Consider the following 14,464-nt stretch of genomic DNA (forward strand, 5'->3'; position numbering starts at 1 on the left):
GAACTGGAGGGAGCAAAGACTGAGGCCGGCACTCGGGACGAACAGTTGAAAATGGAGGCATGGGAGCCTAAGGGATTGGGGGTTGAGGGAGGATGAGGCCACTGAGTCTGAGGACATGAAGCAAAAAAAAAAAAATCAAAATAAGACAAAAAAAAAAGAAGGAAAAATCTGTAGCATTTTGCAAAACCTCTGAACCTAATCGTTCTGTCCTCCATCCGAGTGAGAAATCAAAGGTTACAGCACTGGTACAGGTCAGCCTTGTGCTGTGATGTTATGGTGTGAATCGTAAATCGATGTTGACAACAAGAATTTGGCTCGTGCAAAATTATGGAAACCAATTTTATTTGAGAACCAAGAGCCGTGTATCGCCGACATATGGAACATTGCTAAGTGATCGTGTGTTCGGATCATAAAAATCTGGGTTTTATGGCTATTTATTGCAATCCCTCTGGAAGAGAGCCATCTCTTCTGTTTGTAGTGGGTCTGTTACGACTATGCCTGGGTTGTAAGGTTGCAGCCAGATTTTAATTGAGGAATCTGCTTTGTTTCAGTGCTGGTCCCCCCAGTCGCTTCTCAACCACCCTGCCTGTCAGCCTTGACCCAGAGAAACAGGAGAATTATTGCAAAAAAAAAAAAAAAGTATCTTTGTAAGACAAAGACTTTTATCATGTCTGACTACTACTGAATAAATAAATGGACCATTTATTTAAAAGAAATGGTCCTCATCAATTCACATTGTGCATGTTGTTTCTGCTGAGCTGTACCCATACAAGATGTCACAGCAACAACAGAATAAACAAAAACTCTTATGAAATTAAACATTTTTACTTATTTCCGCTTAAAAATAGATTGGCCAACACAGTATATAGTAATTCAGCTTCTTTCTTTTTTTCAGATCGTCAGAAAGAGTAAAACTGGCTTCATCTTTTTTACAGCTGCAATTTATGTATCAGAGATTAGTGGGGACTGTGTCAGTGCTGGAGGCTAGCCTTTATTTCAACAAAAATAGTATGCTGCAAAATGCGCCACACACTCAAAATGAGCCCCAAATGGCCTTTTACTTTATCATTAGCAACAGCCTTAAGTTTTATTTATGACTTAAATAACTGGCGTAAATAGGGAACAATGACTTGTGCTATGATGACGCCACGGATCAAACCTGACAAGTCGGTAAACAGTCAGTCAGGCTTCAGTGATGTCCCGGAGTGAAAACCAAAGTAATAAACCACGAGCCAGAGCAATCATTTCATGGTGTATTTTTATACAGCTTATTTAATTTTATTTTCCACAGGTAAAAGATCACAGCTGTTTTTAGAAAAACACCAGCTATTGTTTTTTTTTTTTTGTTCTTTCCTTCACCTGGCACTGAGTTTCTACATGCATGTAAAATCATGAGAGAACCTCGAGTCTCCAGAGGCCAGTATATGAGTCAGCACAGCTACGCAAAGCAGAGCCATGATATGGGATCTAAAGCCTCTGTGTGTGCGTGTGCGTGTGTAAGTGTGTATGAGTTGGTGGAAGTGTGTACAGAGAACAAACATCTGGGTGGGGAACCAGGCCCAGATGAAGTCTTGGCAGGTGTCACCACTCAAGTTTTACCATGTTTTTGTGGGCATCACTTCACACACAAGTATCCTGGCTACCAGAAACAGTGCTGAGAGCTGAGATCTGGGAAATGATGAGGACCAAACACTGGTATCCTCTTAGTCACAATTTACACCAAACAGAAAGGCAATTCCCTTCTGAAAACTTTATTGCCGCTGGCGTACAACCTGAACCAGTCTCATGGAATCCGCTCTGTTTGTCAAATTAACTCATATTTCATCTGGGACAAAAGGCAGGCTTTTACCATATTCTCTGATTGTGCGCACATTTTTGAGTGATTTGTAATGCTCTCTCTTAATAGTTGTTATAAACAACTCCCAGTGGAGTTGTTTATAAAAAAACATAAAGCAAACGTTTCCCTGGCTTTCTGAGGGATTCCACCACCTGAATCAATAAGGGATACAGTTGAGAATTAACTTTGAACAAGAAATAACAAATCAGTGATTATTTAATCACTTTAGACAAACATCCTTATGCAGCAATGGCAAGCTAAGTCAAAAAATGGCTATTTTACTTTTGGTAATTAATTGTTTCTTAGATTTATAAGCTGTAATATTGATTGAAAATGAAAAGAGGCAAAAGAGCCACAGCTGAGTGACTGACTGGGTGCTGCAAGGTTGGACAATGAATTTGTGTTTTTTAATTTCTGAAATGTTTTAATAAATGTAACAAATGTTTATCTTTCAAAGCCCCCATCTGGTGCGCACTGCTTCCACTAGGTATTCCAGTCTTTTGCTACCTTGTTTCAAAACAAACATAGTGGACAAAGAAAATGATATGAGCATTACATTTCTCCAAGGCTTTTAAATGCAGAAATGGTCTAAATTATGAGAGCAGATTAGAAGATGAGAACAGGAGGTTTTGGTATTTCGGTGAACCATAGCAGCGAAGGTGTGATGCATGAGCTCCTGACAAAGAGGGAAATTTGGGGGCTTCTGGTGAGCTGACAGAGAGAACAAATTCATGGCAGATTTCTGTAAAGATGATGAACAGAGTGAAACTTGGCAGGTTGTGTGTCTGGAACATTTTCCTACAGAATAAATGTTAGTGGGAATCTGTTAGACCCATGACTGTCTCAATTGTACTTCACCCCATTTTAAACACTTTTAATTGTGTAGATAAAATCTACATGAATCAGCCGTAGATCTCTAGATTTGTGAAGTGTACCTGTTGCCAGCTGAGCAGTGCAGTGTCCACAGTATGGATGGCATACTGGCTGATATTGAGAAACATGGGATCCACAAACACATTGACAGCTAAAGAGCTGTTCTGGGGGCAGCTGATGGCAGTGGCCTGTCCCTAAAAAAGGATACATCAAATTAAGTTTCAAATCAGTAAATCTTCATTTTTAGCAGAACAATTAAAACGTGGAAGCAGAGTTTTGGTGAGCCAACCTGCAGTGCACAGGACTGGAGCAGCTGCAGGTGGGTTAGGTTTCGGTACTCCAGCAGTCTGCAGTTCAGCCGGGTGGAAAAGCTCATCTCCTGACAGTGACGAGGTCCATTGTTCCACTGGCGCATAAACACCTGGGGCTCCCGAGAACCAATCACCATGAACTCCTGTTCTTGAGGTAACTTCCTGTCTGGCAGGAAGGGATGAAGTTTCCTTGATGGAACTGGATGAAGGAAATACATTTCTAAATAAAGATGATCAAACACAAGTATGCCAATAGTTCATAAATTAATGACTAATATTTACATGTCACCAAATAAATAAAAATGTGTATGAATTGCACTGACTACCCATCGAGACTCAAACTTGAAAGGTTGTACTCTGGGGGAACGGAATGGGTCTTGGTTCTCCACAGGTACGTTAGATTTGGATTTATTCTCTGCAACCTCAAGGAATCATACTCTAGAATACCAGTAATGTTTTTAGATTTGTTTTCCTTGTCAGCAGATTGGAATCTATGTGATTAAAAAAAAAAAAAATATATATATATATATATATATATATATATATATATATATGTGTGTGTGTGTGTGTGTGTGTGTGTATTCATACCCTTCATACCCTTTGAACTTCCCTTTGAACTTCTTTCGATATTTTGTCACGTTCCAAACACAAATGTTATTGAAATGTTATGTGACAAAACAACACAAGCAGGGGAGGCCTTTTCAAATAAAGTTAAATATATTATGTTTTACAAAACTTATTGCAAAGTAAGTTTGGTACTGTCTGTCATTTAGATCTCTTTCCTGGGTGAACACTTTGAAGAATCACCCTTCACTAAAATTACAGCTGTAAGTCATTTGCAGTAAGTCTCTCCCAGCTTTGAAAATACAGAGGTTGAATATTTCTTCCCATTTTCTCTGCAAAAAAGCTCAAGCTCATTCAGATTGTATGGAGGACGTCCATACACATCAGTTTTCAAGTATTGCCACAGATACTTATTTGTATTTATATATGGACTTTGACTTTTATTTAAATCACAACATGTTTAGCGTTACGGTCTCTACTTCAGCCCCGATATCAAGTGTACCAGGATCCTTGGAAAAAACTTTTTCTCCATCCATTTTCCTGACAGCTTTGTTTTCCAGATAAGAAAAAAAATATCTGCCAAGCATGCTGCTGACAGCATGATAGTTTAATGTTTCTGGTTGGAAGATGACAACATGTAAAAAGCTCAGCAGGCGGAAATACTTCAGGAAAGCACTCCCCTGCTGCAGACTGTTTTAAACTTTAATTCAGGAAATAAAGTCTAAGTGACCAACAGGTTGTGAAAGCAAATCTCTCCACAGATTTGTACACTTAGGGCTCATTTTAAGGTGACACATGAGACCTTGTGATGCAGTGCTGTTTGTTGCAGCCTACCTGTTCCCAGCTGCTCCAGGTGGTGGCAGAGGCGAACTTCCAGCTGCGCTAACTGCAAAGACACACCCAACGACAGGACGAACCAGGGAGCAAAACAGGAGTCCACACGGGTGCAGGCTGCCAGCGCAATGGGGGACACCAGCTGATCGCACGGGAGCTGGGAGCCACACTCACTGTCTGAACTGGAGGAGAGAAATGCTTCAATAGAAGAGCTCATCGTAACGATGACGACGCTAATAATCAACATGAAGATTGTTTTAAGTACATAACTCCACAGTATTGATAAAAGAAGTACCAGTTCAACTTGCAGATTCTTTCATTTATCACCAAACATTTTCTAAGCAGCAGTGGAATCAATATTAAGGAATTATCAAAGATCCTACATCTTGCTGAAAAGTTACTTTTAAGTTAATTTTTTTCTCATTTTGACTGCACTAGAAACTAGACCAAAAATATTTGGTAAGACTTTATATTGAAACTGTACAAGATTTTTCCAAAAGACTAATATCTATCTATCTATCTATCTATCTATCTATCTATCTATCTATCTATCTATCTGTTTACATTGGATGAACCAATGTAAATATTGGTTCATTCAGTAAAAGAAGATGGAAAAAATAACATTCATACATCTTTCAAAAAATTGTGTGAAACAGTGGCATAAATCCATTCTGAGACAAACACCAGGACTTTTCAGGAGACCTGGAATGAAGGAGACAATACTACAGAGAGGGCCTCCTCACTGTCCAGGGCCATTAGGTAAGTTATTACAGCCACAGTTTCCAGGAAAAGCCCTCGGTGGACATTAATTGCACGTCATGGTTGATGATGTTGAACTGGAAGTAATTGAAACGAATGACCATTTGTTCTATAATTTGCTGCTACCATGATCCACTTTGAGAGGAAAACTCTCAAGAAGTGAAAAATGCGGGTCCGACGGAGCGCTCCTTAAAAAGATAACCATCATATGTTGACAATTTTCATTACTTCCAGTTGGCGGGCCAGCCAAGTTATTTTTCTGGTGGAAACTAAAGTATGGCAGATGAAATGAGAGAGTAAGGAAAGTGGAATCAGTTTTGATCAAAAAAGACAAATAATTTAAACATAAAGGAAATGTAGTGTTTGGGGTATGATTGTAATGAAATACAGATGTTTGTTTTACTGTATGGTCCTTAAGAGAGTTCTGTTTCTTCTTTTAGATATTTTTTTTTCTTTTCTGAAGTTGTTTAAATCCCATAGAATGTGGGGCTTGGTGCTTATTTTTCCACAAAACGTTTCTCTAAATCCCAAAAGGAAGCAAAAATGGAAAAAGAAATAAAAAAGAATGAAGATAAAAAAATTTAAATAAAATAAAAAAAACGGAGGGGAAAATGGCAGACCAACATATTTCAGAAAATTGTCTAAACCCCAGAGACGTAACAGAAGGCGAAGGGAGACACAGGGGAGACGAGTAGAGAAACCAGTGGCAGCGAGAAGAATGAAGTCAGAGCACGCTCTGTGAAGTGTTAGAGTTTGGTCAGACCAGGCCCGGCCCAAACTGGGCTAAGAACGGCCTAATGGCTCACTGGCCAACCTGAAGGGGGTTTGACTCGTGCTTCCCCTGAGCTTCCCCTCGATTAGATACACTCAAGGTAAGCAGGAAGGAATCCGGATGGGCCCTGACAGGCACTTGGTGTGCTGGGAAATCTCATTAGGCCTATCTGAACGCCTTCCAAGCCCGCTCCCTGCTCCTGCACACCAGATGTGGGGCGAGGGACACATTTTAGATCTTTGTGCTCTGCAGTCTGGGAGCACTCTGCCTCTGTTTTTCCTCACACCCGATGGGAACGGAGACTTCAGTTCCACACACATACCTGATGCATGTTCCAATAAGGTTGTGTATGCATTTAAAATCAACTAGATGTGCATATAGTAAATATGTTTGTGCTCTAATGCAACCCTTTTCTAGTCTCATCTCCTCCTGCTTCTACCGGCGGGGTGTAACAAGATCTGGAGCCATGAAATCTCACAATATTACAAAACCATTAAGCAGTAGGTAACTTTCATGAAAAAAAATATATGTTTTTTTTACATATTTGTTAAAATTATCATAAAAGCTGTGATAGTGTAAGATAGATATGTGAAAAAATTGAGTTTCTCTGCCTTCTCCCAGTATTAGCTGCAGGAATCAACCACTCAGTCAGAAATGACCAATCAGAACCAGGAGGAGGGTCTTAGCACTGTCAATCACAGCTGCTCCCCTTCAACAAAGTCTGCCATGAATGCTAAGGCTAGTTAGCATAGCAACCGACGACAGTATTCCTGGAACAGTAAAATTGTTTTTCCTGTATCCTGCACATTTAGCAGCATAGAGGAGGTTGATTGACACACTCCATCTGGCTCTGATTGGTTGTTTTTGACCAGATGCACTTTTGCAGACCAGAATACAAGCACTGGGAGGAAGTGGAGGAGGTTGATCTTTTAAAAATTATCTGTGTAATATTATACTGTTACAACATGGTGACAGTTTTAACATATGGAAGAAACATTATTTCTTAAATGTTAGATAGTGAAACTTTAAGCTTGACAATATTTGACACCCTGGTTTTGGTTGGTCCTGATTTGATAATTAAAGGCAACGCTGTGTTCCAAGCAGACCTCATAGGCCTGTACAACCAATGAGCTTTGGAGCCCGTTCGGGTTCCTGAACGTGTTTTCCAGCAGGTGTCACAACTTTTCTGGTAAAACAGAAGTGTGCCTCACCTCTGCTCATCTCCTCCTTCTCCATTGTGGTTGAGCACGATCCTCCAGAGGTCTGAGGCCACCAGCTCCTTTTGCTGATCAGTGAGGCTGAGGCTGGGCAGCTGCAGCTGGCAGGAACAGCTTTCTGACAGGCTGAACTCCCTGTATGGGACAAAGGCCTGCTGGAGCTCGTCCCAGTACTCCAGACTGCATGGTACCTAAAAAAATGACACAGTCATTTACACGACTTCCAAAAGTAACTTTTACATATGCATCTTATTTAGAGGCTTCGTTTTCTGTTTATGTCGAGAGATTGGAATCTGGTCTGTGGTTAACTTTATTGTGTGAATAAATATTATTTTAAATGTCTTATCCTTCTCGGCACTACCTTTCATGAAATAATAATAAAAAAGAATTCCCAATTTAATGAAGAACTTCAGTAGAATGTGGAAAAGGAGTGTCCCTGTACCAAACAACGGCTGCTGTCTGGAAAACTGCTCTGTCATATCATGAGTTGCTCACTCAATGGTTTTGACTAGATTTCAACATCCATTATATGAGCAGAACACATAATCACTTAAGCATGATGGTCAATCATAGTTCCTCCTGTTCCCTTTTGCCTTCCAAACAAAAAAAAACAAAAAAAACAACAACATTTAAATGGACAGTTTAGAGATTCAGATATTCGTTTTTGGAGCACACAAAGATGAGAGACTGTGACTTTCTTTTGTTTCTCAACAACCATCCCAGTTCTAGAGTCAGTGATAAATCTAAATGTTTAACACCCAACACACATTCAAAGTGTTACTCTTCCTACCTAAAGTCTGTCATTTATCATCAGATTGCCAGAGAACTAAATTCAATACTTTTACACCAGTTAATCGCACAGATGTTTTCATCTGCATCCTTGCTATGTCTACTAAACAATCATGGTTTAGGGAAAATTAGGACTCGGACCAAATTGCTCATTTCAAACAAACAGATTTCTATAACAATCTTTGGTGGAACCATTGTTACTCATCAGGAACAAGTGATTTTCTTGGACTCTTGCAGTTACACAGTGATTAATAAAAACTGCAGTGGGCTTCAAAACCTCAAACAGATGCTTTTAGGACTCTAACAGGTGAAGACTTTTAGAACGACAATATAGCTGATAATATCTTATATGCAGCAGATAGCTTTTCTAATATCCAGATTAGGAAACATATGCTGACAGCTTACAGGTATCATATGGAGCCCCATGAGGGACATGGAGGATTTGTTTTTTCTTTTGCATTTCCTCGCAAAGCTTTTGAGTTCTCTTCTGATCAGTTCATGCGGCACAATTGAATACTGAAAGCTATTCTTCCGGTGGCCACCAAACGTTCTCCTATAATATAAGGGTTTCATAAGGTTTATCCATGTATGTTAATATGTCGTCGTGAAATATTTGAAGTTTTATATTTTTTTCCTGAGAATAGAGATGGAAAAAATACATCCAAACTGTTTGGACTATTTCTGTGTTATCGTGGGGTAATAAATCATCCGACAGTTTTGATTGTTCTCTGTTGTGTTGGTCTGAATGGTTAATAAAGGGTTGTTTTCATGTGCAGTTCCAGCTCAGCCTTACACAGACAAACATGCAGTGAATAAAACGGTTTTCAATTAGTTTTCTGCACCAAAGAGTTAAAAGAGTTAAGAATATATAAACACGTTTTCACTGAGACTTGTAATGTGTATATATTTTACATTTTAAATGGACATTTGTGACTGTATACAGAATAGACTGGCAATATTGCAACAAGCAATATTTGGTAATTGTGAGGGAACGCCAAAAACATTTTTTTCTCCAAAATCAGATCCAATTGATTGAGTCCAGATTCCAGCAAGCAATAATCTCTAAATATCAGAGAGTCCAGACCTTCTGGAAGAAGTATAGTGGAGAGCAAGAGACTGGTTTTTACAAGGCTAGTCCAATTGGGACCAAAGCTGACTTCTACTCTCTCCATCTGTCTTATCTACCTTTAAATCTAATCACATTTAAAGTGGGTAGTTATTTAAACATTCTGGTTTTGTATATAGGAAAGACTGACTGGACACCGATCACCTCTGACTGGCAGTCACTGAACACAGAACATAAAAAATGCAATAAGCCGTTGCTTCTTTTTTTTTTTGTTGCTTTTTACAGCACCCTGCCTCAATATCACCCAGCTGAAACACTTGTTCTGCTCTCACTGCGAGTTTGAAAAGAAACGTCATTAGAGTTGCTTCAATTACAACCTTGATTTTTGCCTTAATCAGACAAAAAAAGACTACCTACAACTTTCTAATCTTGTCATGAAATGACAGAAGACCACCAACACAGTAGGACTGCAACTCATCTCCACCATAACAGCACATGGCCAGATGCCTAATGCTTGTCAAGCGTATGACAATCATCAGTGCTGAAAAGCTGTGGCTGGTTTTCACACTGAATAACAACAGCTTCTGCTCATGCGTTCCTTTAAAGAAGATGTGATGAATCGTAGGGCGCCATGCCAAAACGAACAGAAATCTGTCCCATTCTGCTGTGAGAACTAAACCAGCTTCTCACATTCCCCTTGACCGCCTGCACTACACTTTGCTACTGATGGATGAAAAGTGGCAGAGCACTCCTGAGAACACACCTGAAGAACAGCAGGCGGAAAATCATGAATACATGTGTGTATGTGGGTTAACAAGTGAATTGTTCACCGCAGGTGTACAGCTCCTTGGACAACTACCAAACTCTTGGGAATGTTCAACACACAGATACTAATGTGTGTGTGTGTGTGTCCATTTGTCAGGCGAATGAGGTAACTGGAAGCTTACATCATGTATGAACTGTCGCACAGGTTTTCCTAGAATCAACTCTTCCTAATTGTACCTGACAGAGTTGTGCACCCGCAATCCCAACGCCGAGCAACCAGAGCGGAAACTCACCGAATCCCTTTTGAGAACTCCCAGAGCCGGTTTGCTAAAACACCATACGTGCTCTTTCTCTGCACCTGTGATATCCTATACACATGACGGCATACAGAAATGGATATCTGAGGCATATACGGTAGAGGGGAGTACGTGTGCGTGGCTGAATGTGCGTCATGTTCCCGTCCAATTGCAGTTCTGGCTATGGAGAGAAAGTCAAGATGAATGACAACCAATTCATTGCTGGTCAGGAGACGGAAAAGGTTCGGGGAGGTGAGCACACCTGTCAAAAGTCCAATGGATTGTATATCTAAGAGCAGGACTTTTCCAGTTCTGGGAGAGACAAAGGAAATCATGTGTGTATACACAGGTGTGCGTTTGTATGCAAGTACATGATGCAGCGTGGGCAGTGTCAGCTTCCTCTGCCTGATTGTGTGTGTACCTTATCTGAAAAACAATATGCAAGTCTGAATAGCTGACATTCCCCCAGCTGGATGAGTCCAATCTGTGTTTTCCTCAAACATTCAACAAAGTGAGCCTGGCAGCTCGGCCTTGGGCAAAATATCAGTCGAAATGATGTGCCGAATGTTTTGGGCCTCATTTTCGGACGGGCGGTTCAAAGGCCTTGAGCACCGTGTTGAGGAATTTTTAAGTATTTAAATAGTCCAAACTGCTTACAAATATTTTTGGATTCAGAAGTGTTGGCAGCTCACATAAATCTTTTCATTCCTGACACCCAGCTCTGTTTAGGAAAAAACTGCAGCCTACCACTCGGCGGAGATTTATTTTTCTGGATCTGTTTGAGTGATTGCAGTTTCTCAGAAGGTTAACTCAAGGCAGGCACTCTAAAGCAAATACACAACAGAAAAAAATTATTTCAGGGTTCTGGGCTTGGCCAAAGTGTGATTGCTGCTAAATTTTCAAAAAAATGTTTCTGCAATTGAAGACTCCCTCAGCTCACTCAGAGGCCATGGTTGCTGACAAGCACAGCGTCGTGTGTCATTATTTTTATTAACAATATCAACACCGCTATTATGTTATTTTGCTGATGCCTATATGCCGGGGGAAAAAAAAAATCCACAGCGAGCTACTTCTTATCAGCTCGAAGACAAATTGAATTGACATTGTCTTGAGCAAATGTTTATTCAGCAAATGCAATGAAAATTGTTCTGAATATGACTCCTGCTATTGCTGTCTCATATGGGCTGATATACATTAACATTAATCAGTGTGGAAAATCAGGAATAAGGCCACGCTGAGATCTTTGAGCTATTATTTTGGTTGTTTTTTTCCTACTTAAAACCAAACTGGAAACTGGAAAAGAAACTGAGTTTTTGGTGGATGAGGTGTAGAAACTCCAAGATCAAATTAACCACATGGAAAGTCTTTTATTTTTATAGTGCATTAGTTGGGACTAATGCAGGTCTGCTCGAGCACCATCCTTCTAAAATAATAGTTATCTTGGCTATAATAGCGTCTCGCTCGTTCTGATTCAACGTGTTTATCTGAAGCGACAGATCACACCACCTGACATCCGATCCAAAACTCTCTGTCAACAAGTGCGGTATCTCTACAAATGGCATAAAAGCACACATCAATAAAAAAAAAAAAAGGTGCGTTGTAAGCGGCAAATGTGGTTGTATAACTGTGTATATAACAAAAAACATGACAAACAAAGCAGCTTGAGAAATGGCTGTAGCTGCAGGTTGCTCGATCATCGCAGGACATTTTTATGGCATCTGTCTCAGGCCAGCAGGGCCTCCATAGCAACAGAGCCTCGTTGGCACATGAAAGGCAATCCTAACACTGTCGTGCATAAAATCAGCAGCGGGGGAGCGGATGGTGTGAGGTTTGTCTGAAAAAGTCAGAGCAATTTGGAAACTTTGTTGAACAGCAAGTGGATGATGACATTAACCTATTTGCACACAGAACAAAGCTGATGTGGGTAAAAGGTAATCTAATTGAGAACAGAATGTACATTGCGCTTATTTTATGAAGTTAGGTTGTTGCTCTCTTTTTAGCGTCTCCTCCTCTGTTCCCCCCATGGTGGGATCGGGCTGATTTCCTCACCACTTGGAGAACTCCAGTACTCTCTCTGCAGGTGGAAACCTGCCGGTTCTTAGCTGAACCCCAACAAGCCAACGTTTATGATATCGCTCCCTTTGTACTGTATACAAAAAAACCAGCACGGCCAGCAATTTCACTTTGAGTAATGAAAGGTGGTTTGAATTTCCCCTTTGAGATACTGGAACCAGTTGGGAAACCACAAGTATTTAAATGCAGGAAATCTTGATTTTATAAAATGTTAATATGATCTGCTCTGGGGACGAGCAAGCAGCAAAGCAAGGAGTGAACCCCCCCTGCTGCCCCCATTTAGCCCCTCTCTTGCTCATCTATTACACTCGACTGAGAGAAGAGCTACAACAAAGGAGGAGAGGCCGTGTCGTGTCGGGAATGACAAAAACAGAAAACAGGTGACAAGGAGGCTGAGTGGTATAAAAATGTCAGAGTCTATTTAGCTGCTCAGGAGTTCAATCCCCCTGACTCCACTTATAAATCATCCAAACATTCTGTCTAAATGACAGAGAATGATCAGACAGTTTAATGCTAATTTCCTCTCTCTTTATTATACATTACGTCTCTTTCCCTACCTTTACAGTTTCCATTTCTTCACAACTATCAGTTTCCACTTCTAAATGGCTATGTTGTAACTTTATAGGCCTGAGAAATTCAGAGTGCTGTCTCTTTTCTCTTCAGGTTCCCTCTCTGCACAGACAACATGTTAGATACGTGAGGTTCCAGCGGAGGAAAAGCCTGGCTACTGCTGTGTGTGGAATTTTATAGACTCTATTTGGTCATTTTAGACCGTTAATAATTTAAAAAAGAAAAAAAAGGAGGCTCAGTAATGACTGGTTTACAGAAAGTCAAATGAGGTAAATCTGGGATGTAGGAAAGCTTTAAGACAATATTATAACACTTATGAAGGGAAAAAAATTGTACTATTAAATCATGTAGAAAAAGCATTGGCTAAGAATTATGTAGTTATAAAGTGGTAAAAAAAGATCCAATAGCTTATTTTTTATATATGACTTTATTGTCCACAACATATTATTGAAGCGACTGGAGAGCTGGTAGGACTCTCCAGTCTAGTACTCAACTGGTTCTGACATAAAGATCAAGAATTTATTTGTTTCAATAGGAAACTTGTCAACATGTGGGGTACCCCAAGGTTCAGTCCTGGGACCCCTCATTATTCAATACCAATACACTTACACTAGCTCAGGTTTAAAGTAAGTTGTAAGACTGGTTACCATAATTACGCAGATGATACACAGCTTTACATTACGGTGTCACCAGGTGACTAAGAACTCATCAAAGCACTGAAGAGATGTGTCATAACTTCCTCCAGCTGAACAGGAACAAAACTGAAGTTATTATTTTTGGACCTAAAGCGGAACAATCTAGAGTCAATGCACAGCTTCGGTTATTACAGCTGGAAACTAGAGATCAGGCCTGAAATCTGGGTGTAGTGATGGAGTCTGACCTGAACCTTCAGGGCCACATAAAGACAATTACAAATTCGGCCTTCTACCTCTGTTTATTGGTGATTTAGATGATGGCATTTGACAAATTGTAATGTTGGTTACTAGTTTCATTACTCTATGTTTTCAGAATGTTCTTATGTTTTTATTGTGTAAAGCACTTTGAGCTACAGTGGATATTAATGAGATGGAATGTTGGGCATTTGTTTATTTTCAGGCCCCTTATCTTTTTTTTCCCCGTCTTAAAAATAAAAATAGAAAATATAGATTATTATTATTATTATTTTTTAAATATAACTACAGTGTGAGAAAATCTGCAAACCAATCCTCTGTGAGACTGTGGAGAGAACTGCACACCTTTCAGCTGTATGCTATGGTTCAAGTGAGAAGAGTTGGATCAGCCAATATTTATAAGTCAAGCTGGCCCAGTCAAAGTCCAGACAATCAAGAGTTGAAAATGATCTGCAATCTGAATGAATTCCAGCTGTCTTGCAGATTTTCTGTCCACAGATGTGAAAAGTTGTTTGAGAGATAATACCAACAAAAGCTGGTTCAATAAAATAGTGAATAATGAAGGGAGGGAAAATAGCATGACACACTTTTCAGATTGTTATTTTGAAATTGTTGTTCTGTGATGGACTCACCTCTCCTCTTCTTCATTCTTCAGTTCCAAACTTGCAGAATTAAATTTATGATTTAATAGCCATTTTCTTATTTCTCAAGTACACTGATGCCAATTTCCCTACTTAGTTAATGTTGCCTTTGAAAAACAACAACAAAAAACCCCCCTCTGCAAATATCTGCTTCTAATTCCCAAATGAAGTGCTTTCAGTAAAAGATGTGTGCCCGGAGTGTCATCT

At 39.8% G+C, this 14,464-nt stretch overlaps 1 protein-coding gene across 4 annotated transcripts in view; it reads right to left on the reverse strand.

Annotated features, from left to right (window-relative positions):
- vps13b (vacuolar protein sorting 13 homolog B) overlaps window positions 1–14,464 on the reverse strand; it is a 333,331-nt gene that overhangs the window by 56,054 nt on the left and 262,813 nt on the right. For all 4 annotated transcript variants that reach the window (XM_016670633.1, XM_007550475.2, XM_016670636.1 and 1 more), the window contains exons 42-45: window positions 7,162–7,358; window positions 4,420–4,601; window positions 3,000–3,220; window positions 2,773–2,904 (exon numbers count right to left, since the gene is read on the reverse strand). In XM_016670633.1, coding sequence (XP_016526119.1) covers window positions 2,773–2,904; window positions 3,000–3,220; window positions 4,420–4,601; window positions 7,162–7,358 — 732 coding nt within the window. The remainder of the gene's footprint in view (window positions 1–2,772; window positions 2,905–2,999; window positions 3,221–4,419; window positions 4,602–7,161; window positions 7,359–14,464) is intronic.

This window comes from Poecilia formosa, unplaced genomic scaffold (assembly GCF_000485575.1).
Source record: "Poecilia formosa unplaced genomic scaffold, Poecilia_formosa-5.1.2 Scaffold36, whole genome shotgun sequence".
NCBI lineage: Eukaryota > Metazoa > Chordata > Actinopteri > Cyprinodontiformes > Poeciliidae > Poecilia > Poecilia formosa.